The sequence below is a fragment of the Macaca thibetana genome, chromosome 5 (genome assembly GCF_024542745.1).
Source record: "Macaca thibetana thibetana isolate TM-01 chromosome 5, ASM2454274v1, whole genome shotgun sequence".
Classification (NCBI taxonomy): domain Eukaryota; kingdom Metazoa; phylum Chordata; class Mammalia; order Primates; family Cercopithecidae; genus Macaca; species Macaca thibetana.
The window spans coordinates 34,983,822-35,006,211 of record NC_065582.1 but is presented as its reverse complement, the minus strand read 5'-3'; the positions used below and the strand labels follow the sequence as shown (position 1 = coordinate 35,006,211).

Below are 22,390 nucleotides of genomic sequence, written 5' to 3'. Positions count from 1 at the left end.
CACTAGCTTTCTTGTTTAAATTTGCATGTTCTCTTCCCTTGTCAGCCTTCCACTGACCCATGTGCCCTATTACTGTTCCTTTTTTCCCTAAGTATTCTTACCTCTTATTATTTGCTTATTTTTTTTATCGTCTGCTATTTTTTTCCCCATTAGAGTGTAAGCTATGCAAGGGAGAAACTTTGGCCTTTTATTTACTAATAATATCCCAGATGTAAGGTATAGTACATAGAATATAGTTGGTGCTTAATAAATATTTGTTGAACAAATGAATAAATTTTGAATTTGCAGGCTCTGCTGTGCAGTTTGTTTTTCTTACTGTTTTATTAGGTAATAATAATAGGAAATACATGTATAATGCTTATATCCTAAGACCTATTTTAAACCCTTTATTTTGAATCCCCTGAATCCTTCTACCCTGAGGTAGAAACTAATATTATCTACTTATTATAGACAGGTAGACATAGGCATTGAGAGGCTAAATAATCTGTCCAAAGTCAGAGCTTAGTAAACGAAGAACCAGGGTTCAGAGTTTTTAGCCAGTCTTTAACCCGAGTCTGCACTTTATAACACCATGCCAGTCTTTTTATTTTAGGAAATTAGCTCTTTATGATGTGTTGCAGATCATTTTTTATGTGTAATTTTTTTGACTTAGTTTTTGTGAACTTTTCTTTTTTGCCTTCTAAAGTATTTTTATGTAGTAAAAAAAAATCTATTAATGTATTTTTTGGGGGGATTTGTTTATTTCAGACAGGATCTTGCCCTGTTGCCCAGACCAGAGTGCAGTGGTGTGTAATCACGGCTCACTGCAGCCTCAAACTCTCAGGTACCTTTGAAGCTTTTAAACTTATTTTTTAGAATGATCTCCCTGAGTTAAAAAATTAATAATTTAGTCATTTTCTTCCTTATTTTTGATTTGAAATAGAAGTTTAAATTAAGCAGATACATATTTTATATCACCCTGACAGCATTATGGAGATTTTGTTTGACGGCAACAAAATTAAAAGTTGGAACAACATTTAGGAACCTAGCACTAATTGAAGAAAGAAATAATTGAGAACAGGCTGTAGGGATGAACAGGAATAGACTGATTTCAAGAAATATTTAGGGCCGGGTGCAGTGGCTCACACTTATAACCTCAACACTTTGGGAGGCCTAGGTGGGTGGATTGGTTGAGCTCAGTAGTTTGAGACCAGCCTGGGCAACGTGGTGAAACCCAGTCTCTACACACAACAATAAATACAAATTTAGCTGGGCATGTTGTGCCTGTAGTCCCAGCTACTTGGGGGACTGAGGTGGGAGAATCACTTGAGACCAGGAGGCCAAGGCTGCAGGAGCCACCTTCACACCACTGCACTCTAGCCTGGGTGACAAAGTGAGACTTTTGTCTCAAAAAATGAAATAAATATTTGATAAAGTCTTCAAGTCTTAGTGACTGATGAGCTGTGCATCAAAGGACTCTGGATAATACCCAGATTTCTGGTTGTGAGAGTTTGGAAGAGAGGAAATAATGTTTGTTGGGGTGCCATTTATTGGTTGAATGGATGAATCATTGAAATGAGGTAAAACAGAAAGGAACATATTTGGAAGATAAAATTATACTCAGTTTTTCATATGTTGAATTTGAGGTGCTTTATGAATATCTCATTTTCAACACTTAGGTTCCTTGGGCAATTTGATAAATGAGAGTCTTAGCTTAGGAAAGAAAATTGGGCTTAGAGAAGTTTTAGGGAAGTACTAAACTCTGTGAGTGCATGAGCTACTTTCTTGCCTTTTTTTTTTCCCCCGGGATTAATACATTGGATATAATATAAAAATAGCTTGGAAACAGCTTTAAAGACTGTAAAAAGACTGTATGTTTGTAGTGTGTATTATAGGTTGTTTTTGTAGCTATATTCATTATCACTCAGAAGAGAGTATTAGTGTCTCTACAGTGGAGTCTGTCATGAAGGTGGGAGTGGAAAGGATATGTCACCAAGAATCACTACTCTAGAGCAAAAATTCAGATATTTTAAAACTAGGAAGGACTTAAAGGCTACCTAATTTAGCAATGAGAGTTTATAGTTTCTGAATATTCCATTTTCATAAAGCCAACTTGAGGGGACTTCCTGTTCTTCCTGTTCTTTAGGAGACTCTCAGGTAAAGTTGTGACAGAAGATATGCCGTATAATTTTGTTTTTCCATTCTTTGTTCCTTTCTCTTTTTCACTGTTTGTATCCCTTTCTTATAGCTTAGGCGTTCTAAAGATACTGCATATGCATAATTGGTCAGTGACATCGAAAGAAGTTTCCAAGTTTCCACTGTAGGGAAGAGCTTTGGGGCAGAACCTCAGAGGACAGTGAAGGCTAATCAAACATGCCAGCCACAACTGTCTTTGTTTTGCTGCAACCCAAAGAAATGCCATATAGATTCTTGGTATTCTGTTGTAAACTTAACCAGTGTTATTAAACTTTATTTTAGGAACTGCAACCATGAATGAAGAAAATATAGATGGAACAAATGGATGCAGTAAAGTTCGAACTGGTACTCAGAATGAAGCAGCATTACTTGCTTTGATGGAAAAGACTGGTTACAACATGGTTCAGGAAAATGGACAAAGGAAATTTGGTGGTCCTCCTCCAGGTGTGGATTTGTTAACAGTCTTTTAAATTTAATCTTTAACCTCGTCATGTAGATTCGATGTGTATCCCCACAAGTATTCCAAAAAATAGCTCTCTCCTCGTAACTGCTTTAAGACACTTGTTTTTACTGTTGAGGAGAAAGAGTTAGATTATAAATGTTATTCATGTCTTACCCTTAAATTTTTTCAGCCCTGCTCTTCATCTAAGAAGCAGTTGAGAAAGAAGCTGGGCTAGGTTGAGACAGAAGTCAGGATTGGGAAAGTAGGGAAAAGGGTGCTACTCTAGGTGTTAAAGAGGAGATCATCTGGGGAGGAATTTGAAACAGCACTTAGTAGGCAAGTGGTGTTTAAACTAGAAAACCAAATGAAAACAGGTAAATAGAATGTTTGACTTTTCTACCAATAGCCAGTACAGTTCCTTTGCTCAAAACCCTTCAGTTTATCACACTTAAAATAAAAATCTGTCTTCTGGTTACCTCAATGGCTGCAGCACTTACCACTTTCTTCCTTTCTCAAGTACATGTTAACTGTACAGGCTTCCATAATCTATGTTGCTCTGACATGTAAAGCACTTGCTTTTTCTTCTTTCCGAATGCCCTTTTCCCAGATAATCCTCATGGCTCACTCCCTCATTCTATTCAGGTCTGTGCTTAAATCTCATGTACCCAGAGATTTGCCTGACCACTCCCTTGATTTTCTTCATAGCACTTATCACTCACTTGTTATCTCCCTTCTGTATTGAATATTAGCTTCATAAGGGAAGGGGCTTTATTTTGTCCACTGTTGTATCACCAATACCTAGAATTGTGAGTGGCACATAGCACAGCAAATTTGTTGAATGAATATATGATTGAATAGTGAGTAGAAATATCTGATTCGAATTTATGTGTCTATTCCTATTCATTTTTGTTGTTCAGGTTGGGAAGGTCCACCTCCACCTAGAGGCTGTGAAGTTTTTGTAGGAAAAATACCTCGTGATATGTATGAAGATGAGTTAGTTCCTGTATTTGAAAGAGCTGGGAAGATATATGAATTTCGACTTATGATGGAATTTAGTGGTGAAAATCGAGGTTATGCTTTTGTGATGTACACTACAAAAGAAGAAGCCCAGTTAGCCATCAGAATTCTTAATAATTATGAAATTCGACCAGGGAAGTTTATTGGTGTGTGTGTAAGCTTGGATAATTGTAGGTTATTTATTGGAGCTATTCCCAAGGAAAAGAAGAAAGAAGAAATTTTAGATGAAATGAAGAAAGTTACAGAAGGAGTTGTAGATGTCATTGTTTATCCAAGTGCAACTGATAAGACCAAAAATCGTGGTTTTGCATTTGTGGAATATGAATCTCACAGAGCTGCTGCTATGGCAAGGAGGAAACTAATTCCAGGTAAACTGATTCTTTTAAAGGTTGTTTTTCAGTATTAACCTTTTTACAAATATGGAGAAATGATAGTACATCACGGATCAATATTATCGAAATAAATAATGCCACTTAAAGAGGAGTAAAGAATTGTTTGAGTAATGAAGTAAAATAAATCACATAATTCTAAAAGACAAGAAATCGTTCCTGTAAAATGAGTCCTATTTATGATATTTTTGCTGGATGTATACACTTTGAGCTATTAATTGTTTAATAAAAATCCAAAGGGCAACACTTAATTCTTCTGATAAAGTCTATCTTTGAAGTATATTTGTTCTATTGACTCTTAAATTACATAGTAAGTTTTAGTTGTTTAGTAAAGATTTTTGTGTGAATAGGAAACAAATGCTTAACCAAATTTATTGACGTGTGGTTGAGTTTCTGCTTCTCTGGGGAAACAGTTTTACTGAACATCTTTAACTTTTATTCTTTATTTTAATTCTCTTCAAATTATTATTTTTTTTTTACAGGAACATTCCAACTATGGGGCCACACCATTCAGGTAGATTGGGCTGACCCAGAGAAAGAAGTGGATGAGGAAACCATGCAGAGAGTTAAAGTTCTTTATGTAAGAAATTTAATGATCTCAACTACAGAGGAAACAATTAAAGCAGAATTCAATAAATTTAAGCCTGGTGCAGTTGAACGAGTAAAGAAACTTAGAGATTATGCTTTTGTTCACTTTTTCAACCGAGAAGATGCAGTGGCAGCCATGTCTGTTATGAATGGAAAATGCATTGATGGAGCAAGTATTGAGGTAACACTAGCTAAACCAGTAAATAAAGAAAACACTTGGAGACAGCATCTTAATGGTCAGATTAGTCCAAATTCTGAAAATCTGATTGTGTTTGCTAACAAAGAAGAGAGCCACCCAAAAACTCTAGGCAAGCTGCCAACTCTTCCTGCTCGTCTCAATGGTCAACATAGCCCAAGTCCGCCTGAAGTTGAAAGATGCACTTACCCTTTTTATCCTGGAACAAAGCTTACTCCGATTAGTATGTATTCTTTAAAATCCAATCATTTTAATTCTGCAGTAATGCATTTGGATTATTACTGCAACAAAAATAATTGGGCACCACCAGAATATTATTTATATTCAACAACAAGTCAAGATGGGAAAGTACTCTTGGTCTATAAGATAGTTATTCCTGCTATTGCAAATGGATCCCAGAGTTACTTCATGCCAGACAAACTCTGTACTACGTTAGAAGATGCAAAGGAACTGGCAGCCCAGTTTACATTACTTCATTTGGGTAAGTTTTAAAATATTTTAAACAGTGTAAAATATGAAATTAGGAAATACTGTAGATTGTTTTTCAATTCATTTATTTTGAACTCAACATTAGTGGTAAGTATGTAACATAAATTTTATCTCAATTTTATAAAGTCATAACTTTCTTGAAATTTGTGCCCTGTAAAATCTTCCTACATTTAGCTTTTTTTGTTTTTTTTTGAGAGATGGAGTCTCGTTCTGTCACCTAGGCTGTAGTGCAGTGGCACGATCTTGGCTCACTGCAACCTCTGCCTCCTAGGTTCAAGCGATTCTCCTGCCTCAGCCTCCCGCATAGCTGGGACTACAGGCACGTGCCACCAGGCCCAGCTAATTTTTTGTATTTTTAGTAGAGACGGGGTTTCACGGTGTTAGCTGGGATGGTCTCAATCTCCTGACCTTGTGATCTGCCCGCCTCAGCCTCCCAAAGTGCTGGGATTACAGGTGTGAGCCACCGCGCACGACCTACGTTTAGTTTTTTAAGCATTACCTAACCTGCGCGAAAATTTGCTTTTGACTTACTACAGTGTTCATAATCCTGTTTTATTAATTTATTGTTTTTTTAATGACTAATTCTCAGTTGAAATAAAGATTTTTTTGTGTAAGTTACAGGATATGTTAATTAAACCAATTTATAATAGAGTGTCCCTGTATCTTTGGTGAAGTCTACATAATGATCTTTTTGAGGGGCAGGGGTAGGGAGTTAGTAAAATCAGTGGGATTTCAGATGGGTAGTGTGCAGACACAGCTTTATGCTCACCAATCTGGAAATTTATATTATCACTCATGAAAGACAAAAAGCATCAGTAAGAGATGTTTGTGACCATTCTCTTTTTTAGCTTCATGTTTTTCAAACAGTAAATTTTCTTTAAAACGTTTGAAGGATAATTATGAAAGGTTTTGCAAAAGCATAAAAAGATATGCTAACTAAGTATTTGACATTGTAAAGGAAGAGACATAATATCACTATGGTGTTTTCCTGCTTGCTGTTTTTTACTGTTAGGTTAGCCTCCCCTGCCCCTGCAACCTGTTTATTTTTTTAATGCAGCTATAGATTTTAGTTGATGATTACTTTGTGTCCCAAATAATATTTATTGGAAGAGTAGTGGTTTCCTGAGAATCAGAAATAAAAGAGAAAGATCTTTTGAGGGTTCTCATTGTTTCTTGATTATAATTGTGAAACTCTTCCCTGAAAATTATTTTTTATATGGTTGCAGAACCACAGTACAGAAGCTTATGTGTATTTAAAATTCATACTCTCAAGTTTAAGAGAAAACAATCAAAAGAGAAAAACATTCTCAGAAAGGAGAATAATTTTTATATATTGTTTAAGCTTGCTTATGTACCACTGCCATAGTATTATGATTTGTTTGTTTTTGGGACAGAGTCTTGCTTTGTCACCCAGGCTTGAGTGCGGTGGCGTGATCTCGGCTCACTGCAACCTCCACCTCCTGGATTCAAGCAATTCTCCTGCCTCAGCCTGCCAAGTAGCTAGGATTACAGGTGCCTGCCACCACACCCAGCCGATTTTTGTATTTTTAGTAGAGACATGGTTTCACCATGTTGGCCAGGCTTGTCTCGAACTCCTGATCTCAGGTGATCCACCCTCCTTGGCCTCCCGAAGTATATTACCAATATTTTTAGGAGATTCTGTTTTGGAGATATCAACAAAACTTGTGGGACTAAAGGTAGGGTTCCGCTTGAAGACACATTTAAGTAGTGTCCTCAATTATTAGTTTGGAGATATTTGGGGATTTAGCATCATTGAAGCTAATAAATTCTTAGTTCTTATTTCTATTGATGTACAAAATAGAAGCGTTCAATTTACTTTTAATAAAGACCATCTAAGTTAAAGATAAAATTATTAGGTAGATAGCAAATAATTCAAATTAAGTTTCTTAGAGAAAAATGAGTCAAAATATTATTTTGGAGTGGGACGTAGTTAATTAGTTGCTGATCAAGTTTCTCCCAAGGATACTTGTGTCTGATCTACCATGCTAATACTGAAAGATTTTAAAAATTTCTAGCCCCCCTCATTCCCTTACACATTTAACTGAAACTTCTAAAATTCTTACAACATAGCCATGTTAGTTTAATTTATGGCAAACTTGTATGTAAACTTTGTTTGCCCTTTTTTTTTTTTTTTTTGAGACGGAGTCTTGCTCTGTTGCCCGGGCTGGAGTGCAGTGGCGCGATCTCGGCTCACTGGAAGCTCCGCCTCCCGGGTTCCCGCCATTCTCCTGCCTCAGCCTCCCGAGTAGCTGGGACTACAGGCGCCTGCTACCTCGCCCAGCTAATTTTTTTGTATTTTTTTTAGTAGAGACGGGGTTTCACGGTGTTAGCTAGGATGGTCTTGATCTCCTGACCTCGTGATCCACCTGTCTCAGCCTCCCAAAGTGCTGGGATTACAGGCTTGAGCCACCGCGCCCGGCCTGTTTGCCCATTTTATAAAGATTCAGATTCTAGATGGAAACAGAGCTTTTAACTCCCTTATTACCATAGTTAACTAGATAACATAAACCTATAGTTCCCTAAGAAAACACCTAATCAGGTACAATATTTTCAACTTAATTATGGTTAATTAGTGATCAAGGTAGCATCAATAAATGAAGTCCTTAGTGGGCACATGCAGATTGCTTTAGTGGTCTAGTCCAGATTTTATCAACCTTGTTGTATGAAAGCTAATTTTAATAAAAAGTCGAACAATTTGTATTTTATATATTTCCTCAATCTGTATTCCGTATCAGAACAGTTAATATAATGTAAGCAAAATTCACATATAAAAAAAAGATTAAACAAAACCCTAGGTCCTATTTCAGTGGAGTACACAAAGCCTGAGGTCTTGTCTATGGACAGTAACACAGAAATCCTTATGGTGCTTGACTACCTATGTAAGTGAAGATTGTTGAGTTAGAGGCAGGAAAATACATTTAGGCAGCTGAAAAGGAGAAAGAGAATTCAAGGAAGCAAAAGAGCCAGAGATCTGGGGTCTAGGAAACTTTGATCAGAAAACAAACACCAGCCCTTCAGAGATCATTAAAGTAGGGCCAGGAGCTGTAGACAGGGAGAAGTTTCCATGTTGCCACATGGCAGGTTAAGAGTAGATTGAGTGTTGCTAAGCAGTTTTCTGGATCACTTTTTCCCTTCTGTTAATGTTGGAGCCTCTGGGTTTTAAAAGGTTAATGCCTTTTTAGTTACATCATCTTTTAGTTAAAGGTCATAGGGTTTCATCAAATAGCTCAGAGTTGAAATCAATTGGTGGTAGTGGTGTATTCTTGACATCCTGGTAAATGCTTACTTAGTCCAAGGATTGAATTGTTTTGAAGTCTTGAGAGGTTATTAGTTCCTAGAGTCTCTCAAACGAAGTTCCTTACCTATTAAGTAATCTTTTGGCTCTATTTTCTTAAATAATTTGATAAGTCAAATTTTCTAGAGAATGCATTTAACTACTGTTTTTAAGGTATTTTCTTTGGGGATAGTAATTTTTTTTTAAGAATTTGCCTCAGTATCCTTATTTTAACCCTTTCAGTTTGATGCTATTTTGAGAATTATTATCCAATCTTAACCTTGATGTTTTACTATTATATGTGATATAAACAGTCATTTTTAAAATTAATATTTCAGATATCTTTAAGAGTGTACTTTTAGTAGCCACACAGTTTTGGTGTTACCACTTCTGTTTCCCAAGCTTGAAAAATAAAAGAAAATAATTGGGCTTCATTTGCTTAAATGGCCATCATTGCTGTTATGGAAAAAAAAAAAGTATGTCTTTTTAGGGATAACAGGCATCTACATGAGAACTAGAAGTCATGGAGTTTACTTCTGGTGAGCATTTAGTGATCTTATTAGCATCTCAAAAGTTCTTGGTTTACAGGTCTTTGAAATCAATTTTTAAAATATTTGGTCCTATCTAAAGCATGCTCTATGTTAAGCATAATACCCTTAATAAAAGAAAAGCTGGAAGTTGGGGTTAATGCCAGAATAGAACCTTCCTTATCCTTTTCACTTCAAAATTAGAGACTATCTTCATCTTCATAATGGCAAAGAATGACCTCTCTTATCTCACTGGAAACTCATTACCTAACCAGCAGGATAAGAATGTATTTACTGGGTTATTTTTAGGGATCTGTATCTGTAGGATAGTCAATGAGTTTAATGAGTAGAATCCTGATATAGTTTGGACATATGTCCCTGCCAAATCTCATGTTGAAATGTAATCCCCAGTGTTGGAGGTGCAGTCTGGTGGGAGGTGATTGGATCATGGGGGTGGATATCTCATGAACAGTTTAGTACCTTTCCGTTGGTGCTGTCTTCACAATAGTGAATGATTCCTCGCCACATCTGGTTGTTTAAAAGTGTGTAGCAACTTCTTCCTTTCTGTTTCTTGCTCCTGCTCTTGCCATGGGATGTGCCTGCCTCTACTTCGCCCTCAGCCATGAGTAGAAGTTCCCTGAGGCCTTCCCAGTAGCCTAGCGGATTCTGGCACCATGCTTGTAAAGCTTACAGAACTGTGAGCCAGTTAAACCTATTTTCTTTATAAATTACCCAGTCTCAGGCATTCCTTTATAGCAGTGCAAGAATGATCTAAACCAAATACAGACTTGAGGGTTAGGATAGATAGGTTCTATATTAAATATTTGCTATATGGAGATACCTTGGGTCATTCAGTATCACTTACTTTTAAATAAGTCTTTTCTGTTTTCACAATCTCGTTATCTGTTAGTAATAAAGCAAACCATCAAGGCAAATAGTACTGCTCTTTCTAGAAGTCAACTCTGTTTTGAATCTGGGTCTTTCAGTATTGCCACTGCTTTTCTTTGGAGGATTCTTTGCATTGTGGAAGTGGAATAAACAAAATCAAGGAGATCAAGGAACGTCCTGGAGAGTTAGAGTTTTGAAGAAGAAAGTCCTGGAGAATACTTAGTGGAAAGAGGAAGGTAGTCTTACCTGTATTGATAATTCACCTTGTTATATAATTTGTTAGCAAATAATTTTAAGCAGGGCATCTCTTCTCTGTTTGTGTAATACTGATACAAGTGGTATTTTTTTCTTACTTGTATGGCTATCTGAAACTTTTTAAACCAGGGATGAAGAACCTGTCACAAACTAACTTGTGCCACTGATTTAATTTCATCTGATTTGTATACTGTCGTTCTGACCATAAATGATTACGGTTGTTTTTTGTTTTTTACAGGTCTTTTTTGAAAGCCTCTTACATGCTAAGTGTTCTTTGCTAAGCATTCTGGAGCTAAAGATAAATAAAACATTTTGTTGTTGTTGTTGTTGTTGTTTAAGGAGTCACAGTCTAGTGATCAAGGCAGATACACAAATTCTTTGCATAGGTTATTTTGGGAGTACAAGAGGAAAAAGGTATGCTTCCCTGACCTCAGTTGTAGAGTTTGTGGTCAGAGAGGGACACAACGTGAGCAAACTACTCTTAGAAAAATAGCATGGTGGTGGTTTAATGGCAAGTAGTTCTGTATATTGTTTGCTTTGATGATTTCAGTGAGATTTTAGGAAGAATTAAAGGAGTTGAAAAGATGTAAACATTAGTTAATTAAAATTTCATTAGTCTTGTTTCTTAAAACTTTGCATTTTTTTTTTTTTAGTGCAACTATGTTGGATATGTCTGCTTTTTCTCTGAGCAAATATTTTTTCCTAGATGAATCCATCTTGATGTGCGTGGACCATTTTGTGTGTGAATATTCATTCTTACAATATCTTTTGTATTTTTTTCAATATTCATTTTGTAATGGACTTGTATATTGCTTCTTATATTTGACTTTGAAATGACGTACATCAGTAGAATCTTGCATTTTTTTTCTAGTAGTTGAATAGTATTTAGTATATATATATTCTAAACATGATAGTCACTGTTAGCTTATCCTTTTATTCAAATGAATCTTTTATTTCTGTTATCACTTGTAAATTTGTTGAAAATTATACTTTTGTGAAAGTATACTATTGTGAGAAGTTTTAATCTGAAAAATATTTGGTGCTTTTTTTCTTATGAGCTATTATTTCCAGATTGATGGGCAGAAATGCAAAAATAAAAGAATTTCAGATAAAAATATTCCAAACCTTTTCTTTGAAATAAAGAGAAACTTTCTCCAGGTTTTTTTTTTAACTTAAGAAATAATTCTAGGAGGCACTTAAGCCAAACATGATATAGTGATTCTATGATATTATAATGGAGTTATAGATTATACATAGAAGAAAAATAATACTTTTCAGAAGAGTATCTTTTTCCAGTTTTAACTACAGCTCTAACTTTGATGATACTATTCAAACTGGTATTTTAAAGAACAAAGGTAATTTGCAAAATTTCTTTTAAAATTCACCTACTTAAATGAGAAATAGGTATCAGGATCAACATTTTACATATTTGTTTTCATATGACCAAGTGGTGAGACCAAAATTCCATTAACTCAACTATGTGTCTTTGACCCTCTGAGAGGGCTTAGTCCTCATGAAAATGTATTTGTATTGCTCTTGAAATTTACTTTTTTTTTTCTGAAAGACCATTTGAATGAACATCTAGTATTACTTATAGTTCTCATCTTACGAACACTTGTATTAATGCATCATAAATATTATGGAGTTAGTACAGTGAGAGAAGCAGCTTACTAGAATAATAATTACTAGAATAAAAGTATAAGAATTAAGAATCCTTTCTCAGCCATCGAGAAACTGTGTGACCTTAGAATGGCAAATGAATTGTTTCGTCATTGGACTTCAATGTCCTCAGATCTAAAATATCAGCATTTTATTTAGTAAGTTTTAAGGAATCTTTTTTCTAAGAAGATTATGGTTTCATTTAAAATATGATCAAAAATCGTATGTAGAACCAAAAGTAATACTTTAAAATATTTTATGTCTGCAGAGATACATATTTGAGTTCAAATAGTTTAAAACCAAGAGCTGCTTTTGCAAGAAATACTCCATCAGTTTAATATCCCTTCCTTTATAGAATTCAAAGCTCATGCCTGCCTATTTCACAGCAGAACAGCTGGACAAAAAAAAAAAAAAAAAAGATTCAGTCAGTCAGCTGTTTTATTTGCATGATGACATGTAATTGTTTTTCGGTTATTTTCTTCTCTGAATTTGCTAACCAATTACTACAGCCAAAAGCAAGGTTTTTATAAAACAAGGCAACTACTTAAAAGTTTGGAAATAGTTTTCTTTTTGTAACAGAGGATCTAGGAAAATAATGATATGTATCAAAACATGCCATGTGGGGAGTATCTGTCCCATAGTTAGGTTTATTAACTGTTGAAAGTGATCCTTTGTATTTTATTTACTTCATAAATCTATATAATCATGCTTGATTCTTTACCCTATAACTTCTTAATGTCTTTGGTTAATACAGTCCTAAAATACTCCTTCTAATAAACTAGTTTTAATAGCAGCTACTGCTTTATTAATCTGATTTTATTTAATTCATATTTTAAAAAATGGTTTAAAAAATTTCCCTTTATATCAGATGACATTAGAAATTGTGTGTATATGTTCCATTCTTAAATGTTAGTAGCAGTTCATAATTTTGCCACATGATGTCCCTAAATGCAGATTTTTTAATGTGGCTTTAAAAGAAATTTTAATGTTACATTGATTTTTAGCTCCTCTTTTTCTTACTTTTCTTTTTTTTTAGAATCAGAAAAATCTTTGTGAAACGCTCTACTTAGTCTTCTTCAGCCTATCATGCCCTTATCTCTGCTTCTTGTTTAATATTTAGTAGACAATAATTTTTTATGCTATAGCAGTGTAATTAAGTGAATGGACTCGTGAATAAGGAGACAGAAAATGTAGAATGATGGTTTCACTGTGACGAATTTATTTTGTGCTTTAAACTACTTTAAAATTCAGTGTTTCTTCCAGGCCTTTTAGGTAAAATCAAAAATAGTATCTACCCTTACTAGTTAATATCTAATAGTTCATCAATCTCAGAGCATTTCGTCCTCTTTCCAAGACCTGGTAGTACATTACCTCCAAGAATGGTTCCCTTTCCTGTGAAACCTCAAAATAGTAGGACAAAAATTAAAAATCTTAGTATCCCCAAATAATTAGAAGCTTTAAATCACCAGAATATTAATAACTCCTTGGATTTTCATGCTCCTTAAAGTGATAGTATTTGGTCAGAGATGTATTAATGACATGTGGGTTCTTATTTGTCTTATATATAGCAAGTAACATTTGAGCTCTAAGAATGGATTGCATATGAAATTTTATGTACACAGTAGTTCATAGTTTAAGAAAATAATTTGGGTAACTAAATAAATTTAGTTTGCCTATGTATTGCTTTGATTCAGTAAATATAATCGTTATACTACACTAATAGTGTTATCAGCTCTACTATAATTCTGTTTATAACTTTGGATTAAAAAGTATATAGGAGCACAATCATCAGAAAACATCAATCTCTTACAGTTGTATTGCTTGGTAATTTGGTGTGTGTACTTTGTTACTATTCTTCCGTGTTTAAACAGTATACCTTGATTTCTGTACACAAATTCAAGGGATTGGCACTTATTTAAATAAAAATGTAAACCATGATGTAAAACTCCAGCTTCTTTTAATAGAGTAGATAAATCTTTGTTGACCTATGCTTTGCTTTTTCTTTTGTGCAGTTTGATTGTCCTTCCATTCATTATGTGGTCTAAGTATGTTTTTATTAGTTACTTTTCTTTTTTGCACTTTTCTTTAATCCTGTTTTGTATGTGGATTTTTGTAAGACTGAAGCCCATTTACCTAATTTTTTTCTCGTTAACTTTGTTTCAGCAATACATAGTTCCAGTCTGCTTGTTTACTGCCCGGATTATGGGGTAAATGAATATTCACAAAATTTGAAGCATATGTGCCATATATGTAGATGGCTTTTTTTTATCCTGCTGTTGCCCAGTTAATTTTTGGTCCAAGGGTGACCAAATCTGTAGCTACGAATTTATGAAAGTATTGGAAAATTTGGGGCACAGAATTTATAAGGTTCCAGGTGAGCCATTATCAATCTTTGCAAGACAGGTTAAGGTTGTATTCAGAGCTATAAATAATTCAAGCAGTGAAATGCTGGTTCATTTAAAGGCGTTTCATCTGCATGTATGTGTGTACATGTGTTTCCTTGAGAGAATAAGAATCGCTTAAGGGATTCCTTGGTGTGAACTTAGGTGTGTGTATCAAGTATAGAAACAGTGATTATATCAGAACATTGAAAGATTATTTCTTTTCGCTTAAGAATTGAAGGGAAAGAGGCGATACTAAGCAAAATATGATTGCTTTCACTGTGTATGCACTCACTTAGTTTCAGAGAGGGATTTGCAAATGAGATAGTAATGATTTTCTCTTTATTGCTTAATATTTTCCCTATTTTACTTAGTAGATAGACTTAAGATTTTTAAGTTATTGAAATACCTGTATGTATGTGTGACTCTGCTATTTCTCACTAATACACTGGTGTTCTAAAACTCACTTTTATTGATTTTTAAAAATCTTTACATTTTATTTTCTTATTTATGTATTATTTTTATTGTGATTTATGCTCCAAGCAGGGAGTTGCTACATTAGCTAATGTGGCTTGGGAGAAGGATGGACGGGGTTTTCATCAATCCTCTGAGGCCTTGGAAAGCAGTTTCATGATGTCACATGCTCTCATTAGAATTAATACATTGGAGAATTATTTCATTGCCTTTAGATTTAATCAGTATTTTTCTGTAATGATTATTAATTTTATTTTTTTATTCTGAAATTCTTTATAATGAATTTTCTGTGACAAAAACTTCTATAATCAACTCCCAAATATTTAGATAGCAGGCATGAATAAATGGAAATGAAATCTGAATTTAGTTAGCTTATTTAATTGTTTATCCTAGAATGCTCTTTAAATATATGGTATATTGATTCTAGAAATTTACACAAATTCAATACAAAACCCAGCTTAGGAAAAGTTGGAAAGATGTTCAGTTTCTCCTCCACTCAATTTCTTATCCTGCAGAGATGACATTGTTTCATACTGATGCAGTGCACTTACCTAAGTATTATATTAGTCGCCCTCTGTCTTGTCTTCATCCTTTTTACTGGTAAGGGTAGGTTATTCACTTTCATTCCTGCCTTATTCCACAGAAGATTTGAGGTGGCTCCTTAAAAATATGTAAAATACAAAAAGATTCAGATTTTAAATTGAAGACATTGAGACAATTGGAAATTATGATTGGGAAAATAAAGCCAGGCAAAACCAAACAATAGGTTGTTTAGGGATAGACGATTATGAGGTAAAACCATAAAAATGCCAGGGAATTACTAACATTTAAAAGTTACTACTTGGAGGGAGAAATTGGAAAGGATTCAAAGGGACTTCTGGGGTATTGATAATTTCCTTTTTCTAAACCTGGGTGATGAGTACATGTTTTCATTTTTTTAAATTATGTAAGGCATACACATCTATGTTGTTTATATATTTCTCTGTTTGTATATTTCATTATTAAATTGGGAAAGAATGAAAGCCAGCCAAGGGTGAGAACTTGTGTTATTTTGTCAAAATTTGATTAAGAGTCTTTCTACTCTAGAGATTCTCAAATTAATATAACTCAAGGTAAAATAGGAAAGTTACATAGTATCAAGACTAAATAATTTTATTCTACTCAGACTGTTTGGAATGTTTTGTTTGCTTATGGCACCACAATTTAATTCAACCTTGACAACTAGGGTGAGCTTGAAAACTCCCTAATATGTAATAGGACAGTGAACAACTGAAATATTTGGAGCTGTTTAGTGTGTAAATACTAATACTCACAGAGGAAATGTGATTGCAGTTTTCAAATGTTTGAAGTGCTCACACATGGAAAAAAGACTTTAGTCTTTATCTTTGGAGCTCTAGGAAGTGGTATTAAGTCTAAAAGAGCAAAGTTTTAAGGAGGTAGATTATGGCTTAACATAAGTCAGAACTGTCTGAGCCTTTCAGCTACTAAAAATTCTGTATTCCTCTCAGTACAAAATAACAAATAAAAATAATTTTTTAAACATTTATTTTAAATCTGTGAAATATATGGCAGAAGGAAAGAGTCTTTACTAGACTATATTAGCTCAGAATTATGTTCCCTAATACCACTTGGAATATAATGACCTTGCCATTTTCAAGCCCTCTGAGAAATTTACCTTTTGCAAACTGTGATTTAAGAAAGTTTGATTTGGGAATTTTTATTCTCATAAGAATATCCCTTTTGCTTATTCATTCCTTTAGGCTTCTATACTCGTGTTTAGTTTATTAACTGGCAGATGGCTGATTGTTAAACCTTGTTAAAATGTGTTCCTTCAACAAATACTTACCCAATGCTGTTTTGTGTAAAGTTATAAGGATCACTAGTGAATTAGACACAGTTGCTACTTTCATAGACCTTACATTCTATTGAGACCAATATTCAGTTAGAGTTCTGATAAATGCGCTGAAGTAGTACAGGGTGTTATGAGAACATACAATTGGGTGACCTGACCTAAACTGGTATGGGGGGTCAGGAAATGGTACATTGCACTTTCTTTCAGGAAAAGGAAATTAAGTAATGTGGTATAGCATATAGGCAACATAGGAAAAAAGATTATGGCATTTGGAGCCAGATTTCCTGGGTTCACAGTCTAGCTTCACTACTTACTTGGAAAAGTTACTTCTCTGTCCTTCAGTTCCATCATTGTAAAATAGGAATGATGATAACAGTATTTATCTCATAGGGTAATTACATGTATTAAATGAGTTAAAATTGTAAAGGGCCCAGAACATTCGCTTTTATATATATTAAGTACCATGTAAATGATGAAGAATAATTATTCAGAAAACAAATCCAAGACACCACTTTCCAATCATACATAATTATAAATATTAGAAATAATAATAGTTAAGATTCTTTGAACACTTATTATGTGTGAGATTTTGTGCTAAATGCCTTTACATGATGTATTCTCACAGTTCTTTGTGGTAGATAGGGTGTGTGTGTGTGTGTGTGTGTGTGTGTGTGTGTGTGTGTGTGTGTGTGTGTGTGACAGAGTCTTGCTCTGTCACCCTGGCTGGAGTGCAGTGGTGCGATCTTGGCTCATTGCAACCTCCGCCTCCCGAGTTCAAGCAATTCTCCTGCTTCAGCCTCCCGAGTAGCTGGGATTACCAGCATGTACCACGATGCCTGGCTAATTTTTGTATTTTTAGTAGAAATGGAGTTTCCCTGTGTTGGCCAGGCTGGTTACGAATTCCTGACCTCAAGTGATCCACCTGCCTCAGCCTCCCAAAGTGCTAGGATTACAGGCGTGAGCCAACATGTCTGGCCTGTGGTAGATAGGATTTTAATGTTGACAATTCTTATTTTTTTTAACAAACAGGCTTCAGTATGTTAAATAATTTGCCCAAGATCCTAGTTAGCTTAAGAGGCTGTGCTCTTCTATCCTTTGTAAATTCACATGATTCCAATGGAAAACTGGTTTTTGCCTAATATTAAACATTGGATAACAGACAGCGGACTTGTGAAATATTATTGGCAAATTATGTTTCTGTAAGTTAAAATACAATGAGATGGGCTTTTGGTCTCACCTTACCTTTTTTCCAGAGACTATTTTGGCTTTAGGAAACCTACAGGCCCATGTACCAGACCCCACTCCATTGTAGTGTTGACCTGAGACATCTGGTTGAACTCTGAGTTATTCTGAGTTAGAAAAATCTTGTAAACATATCTTGTTTACAAGGTAGCTTCATGATTTTTAAATGTACCCTAGGATCAGCATTGCCAACCAATGAATGGCATGTGCAAGGTGGCAGATGATATATGTCTTTCCCCCATTCAGATTCTAGACAGAACATCAAACAGGCAAAGTTTGTTTGTATCTATTTCCTGGTCCCCTGTTACTTGGTACTCATTTTACTCTGATTATATTCAAAATATCCCAATATGTAGTTTAGCCATATAATTTATCAGTCCAATATGTTTATACTTTTTCATTGTTACTTCCTTGGTCAGGAACTTATCGTGGCTCTTATTGAAGTATAATCAAATACTCTGAGCTCCACATTCTCCTGTTCAGAATGCCCTACTGTTTAGCCCCACTTAACCTAACCATAGCTTCCATTTCCTGCTGTGATCGTCTGAATTTGCCATACTCATTGGTAGGTCTAGGCCCTTCCTATTGCTGTGCACTGTGCTTAGAGTATTCTGCTTATCCTCATCTACTTTTATATTAAGCTTTTATTGGACACAGTAACCCAAAATGACTTTTTCTTTATGATATTACTCAATAATTTTTATATTTTTATTTACTCTTAACATTGTTCATCAGTATATATAGAGCCAGTGGACTTTGTACATGTATGATTTGTTGTTATTCCCTGCATTATGTGAGGGAGTACTGTCTCCTTTAGTACTCAGCATATGGTGCTTTTCAAATAAGTTTAAGCAATCTACATAAAAGATAAAGTTTCCAAGGAAAGATACATTTGGGCTGTGCTTTGAGCAAAAAGAAGAAAAGATTGGTAAAGAAATAATATGAGATAGGAAGTTGACAGGTATAAACACGGGCACGGTTAAATTATGAATGGTGGTTAATGGGCTGAAATACCTGTATATACGTCACCAAAGTAAAAATTATCAGTATATAATTTTTAACATGCTCATGTTGGAGGTTTCAAAATAGTAGAAACCCTTAAACAAATGATAATACAAATAAAACATATCAAAATGTATGGAACGCAAGGCCAGGCGCAGTGGCTCACACCTGTAATCCTAGCACTTTGATAGGCCAAGGTGGGCAGATCACCTGAGGTCTGGAGTTGGAGACGAGCCTGGGCAACATGGTGAAACCCTGTCTCTACTAAAAATACAAAAATCAGCTGGGTGTGGTGGTGCGCACCTGTAATCCCAGCTACTTGGGAGGCTGAGGCAGGAGAATTGCTTGAACCCAGGAGGTGGAGGTTGCAGTGAGCTGAGATCACGCCACTGCACTCCAGTGTTACTTAACTTCTCTGTCCTTCAGTTCCATCATTTGTAAAATAGGAATGATGATAACAGTATTTATCTCATAGGATAATTACATGTATTAAATGAGTTAAAATTGTAAAAGGCCCAGAATATTCCCTTTTCAATAAACCCTTGAAATATAGACTGGGTTTGGATGATTTTATATTGGATATGTGTATATTTTATATATATATATATATAAAATATATATATGTATATAAATTTGTATAGTGGAATAGGAGATTTAGGTTGTAATTGTTATTTTTAAACCCTCTGAGAAAATCTTTGTCTTTATATCAACCAAATATAGTATAGAATATAATGATTTATGTTATGTGCAATTTTTAAATTTCTTTTAAAATTCATTATATAATCCACAGTTATATCTAGCATAATCTATTACGTTTGATCAAGGCTTCACAAATAGGAAATGTCAATCACTTATTGTATGTTATTTCTAATTTTTTATTACTAGCATTATACTTTTATATTCTTCCACACAGGTGTAGACTGAGAAGATGGTGGTGTTCCTTTCAGTTTAGTTTCCTAAAGACAGGAAAAAACCTTGAAAATTCGGGGTGCTAATATAGCAGGCTTATTTGGAATACATTGGAATCCTGTGCACTCAGTTATTTTCTGTCTTCAAAGAAGAAATAGTATGACATATCTGAGAGTCTGAAAATAATTTTTATCTTTCATATCATTTACTTTAAAATTTTCTCTCAAACTAAAGACCAGTAAAGTCTTCTTTAAAGATATAGAATATGCTTTTGTAATTAGTTTTCATTGACTTTTAAAACTTCGTCACATCTTTGTAGAACAAGTCATCTATCTGCAATGTTGTTTTCTTGAAAATAATGAAAATTAAGAGCCTACTTAGATTTTTACTTAGTTTTCACTTATTTTAGCCCTTATTCCTACATAACTTCTAGAAAACTAAATATAAAACATTTAATGAGTCCCATTTTACAGAGAGGTGGTAAAGATGTTGACTCTGATCTTTGAAGTTTAATGTATCCTATTCTTATTCTCCACTTTTTGACATGCCTTTTCTTTCCCCAGTCTCTTTCTTATTGTCTTGCTTACTAAATAATCACTTCTGAAATAATTTCTCAGAATATATTCATTAACAGTTGTTGCTTTTTAAAAAGGGATGACACAAATAAGATGGTAAATTAAATTGGGTGAAAGTACCAGTAAGTAGCAACCTTGCATTTGACACTAAATTGAGACTCTGCTGATAGTTTTTGCTTTTGTTGTGGGAATTATCACCATCTCTTCTATATTCTGACAGAGATTTAATTCTTATACACTGGTAATTTAAATCCCAGCATTTTTCCTGTTAAATTTGATTTCATTCAAACCAAAGATTAACAAAGCTAATTCTAAAACTCCAGGTGGTAGGTAGTGAAGGCATTACGAAGAAAAGAATTATTCTGTATTTAATAATATTTCTATGTAGCATCTGTACTGAGAATCATTATAGTTTTTAAATTTGTCTGAATCATATGTGCTCTAGTTTGGTAGTAACTATAAAGTGATTTTATATTTTATCATAATTATACATTATCAACTTCTCCTTTATGTATATCACTGGCAGGCTTTTATATCCCCCCCCCCCTTTTTAAAAAGAAAACTCTTTAAGCTGTAACATTACATACTACAAACAGAAAAGTGCACAGATAATGAGTGTAAATTCAGTAAATTACCATGAGGGACTATGTCTGTATAACTCACCACCGAGGTAAAGATATAAAATACCAACACTCCAAAAGACTCTTTTTTTTTTTGAGACAGAGTCTTGCTCTGTCGCCCAGACTGGAGTGTAGTGGCGCTATCTCAGCTCACTGCAAGCTCCACCTCCCGGATTCATGCCATTTCCTGCCTCAGCATCCTGAGTAGCTGTGACTACAGGTGACTGCCACCACGCCTGGCTAATTTATTTATTTATTTATTTATTTTTGTATTTTTGGTAGAGATGGGGTTTTACCGTGTTAGCCAGGATGGTCTCGATCTCTGGACCTCGTGATCCGCCTGCCTCAGCCTCCCAAAGTGCTGGAATTACTTAAGCCACTGTGCCCGGTCCCGAAAAGACTCTTGTATGTTCTCCAGACATTACTTTCCTTCCTGCTCAAAGGAGGCCACTCCTCTGACTTATTCTATGTATTTTTGAAACTTATAATTTTATATCATCTTGTCTGGCTTCTTTTTAACATGTTTGTGAGATCGATTCATTCTGTTTCATGTAGCAGTACTGTTCATTTGCTCTCATTGATGCCAGTGTTTCATCGGAATGTTATATATAACTTGCTGTCTTTGTTAGTGAAAATATAAAGAGCTATCAGTTTGGGGCTGTTTGAATAATGACACTAAAGATTCTTGAACATAGTGTTTTTGGTGCTCATTTGCACACATTCCTATTGAGTATATAGGAGTGAACGTGGTGTGGGTCATGTTTTTTAAACTGTAGTAAATAGGGCCAAATAGTTTTCCAAAGTAAGTATACTGATTTACACTTTACTAGCAGTAAATGGGAGTTCCAGTTGTTTCACATTCTTGTCAACACTTATGGTATCAGTCTTCTACATTTTGGATATTCTGATTAGTGTATATTTCTTATTGAGATTGTAATTTTTACATAATGATAACTTACGATATTGATCATCTTAGGAGGGTTATAGGGCATTACACTATTGTATTGGTGAAGTATCTTTCTTGTTCAAGTCTTCCTCATTCTATTGGTGTGTCTGTTTTTTACTTTATTACTTAATATACAAGTCCTTTATTGAATATATTTTTAAAATATCTTGTTCTACTCTATGACTTACCTGTTTATTCAGGTATGTTTTGAAACATAGAAGTTTTTAATTTTAATATGATTCAATTGATCAATCTTACTAGTGCCATTTGCATCCTGCTTAGAAAACCTTTACTCACCACAGGGTCATGAAATATTTTCTGTATTATCTTTTAGAAACTTTCTATCATCTAAATTTAGTGACAATATGAAGTATCACTCCCCCCCCGCATATGAATATTCACTTAACACCATTTTTTGAAGACTTGCCATTTTCCCATGACTCTGCAGTGCCACCTTAACATAAATCAA

General features: G+C 34.5%; 1 protein-coding gene across 6 annotated transcripts in view; it reads left to right on the top strand.

Moving 5' to 3' along the window:
- Nucleotides 1-22,390, top strand: part of RBM46 (RNA binding motif protein 46) — a 49,621-nt gene that overhangs the window by 14,099 nt on the left and 13,132 nt on the right. For 5 of the 6 annotated variants that reach the window (XM_050791276.1, XM_050791279.1, XM_050791281.1 and 2 more), the window contains exons 2-4: nucleotides 2,458-2,619; nucleotides 3,535-4,002; nucleotides 4,506-5,288. In XM_050791276.1, the coding sequence (XP_050647233.1) occupies nucleotides 2,469-2,619; nucleotides 3,535-4,002; nucleotides 4,506-5,288 (1,402 nt within the window). In that variant the 5' untranslated portion in view covers nucleotides 2,458-2,468. Of the gene's footprint in view, nucleotides 1-747; nucleotides 824-2,457; nucleotides 2,620-3,534; nucleotides 4,003-4,505; nucleotides 5,289-22,390 lie in introns of all 6 variants that reach the window. The other variant, XM_050791278.1, reaches the window with a different exon arrangement.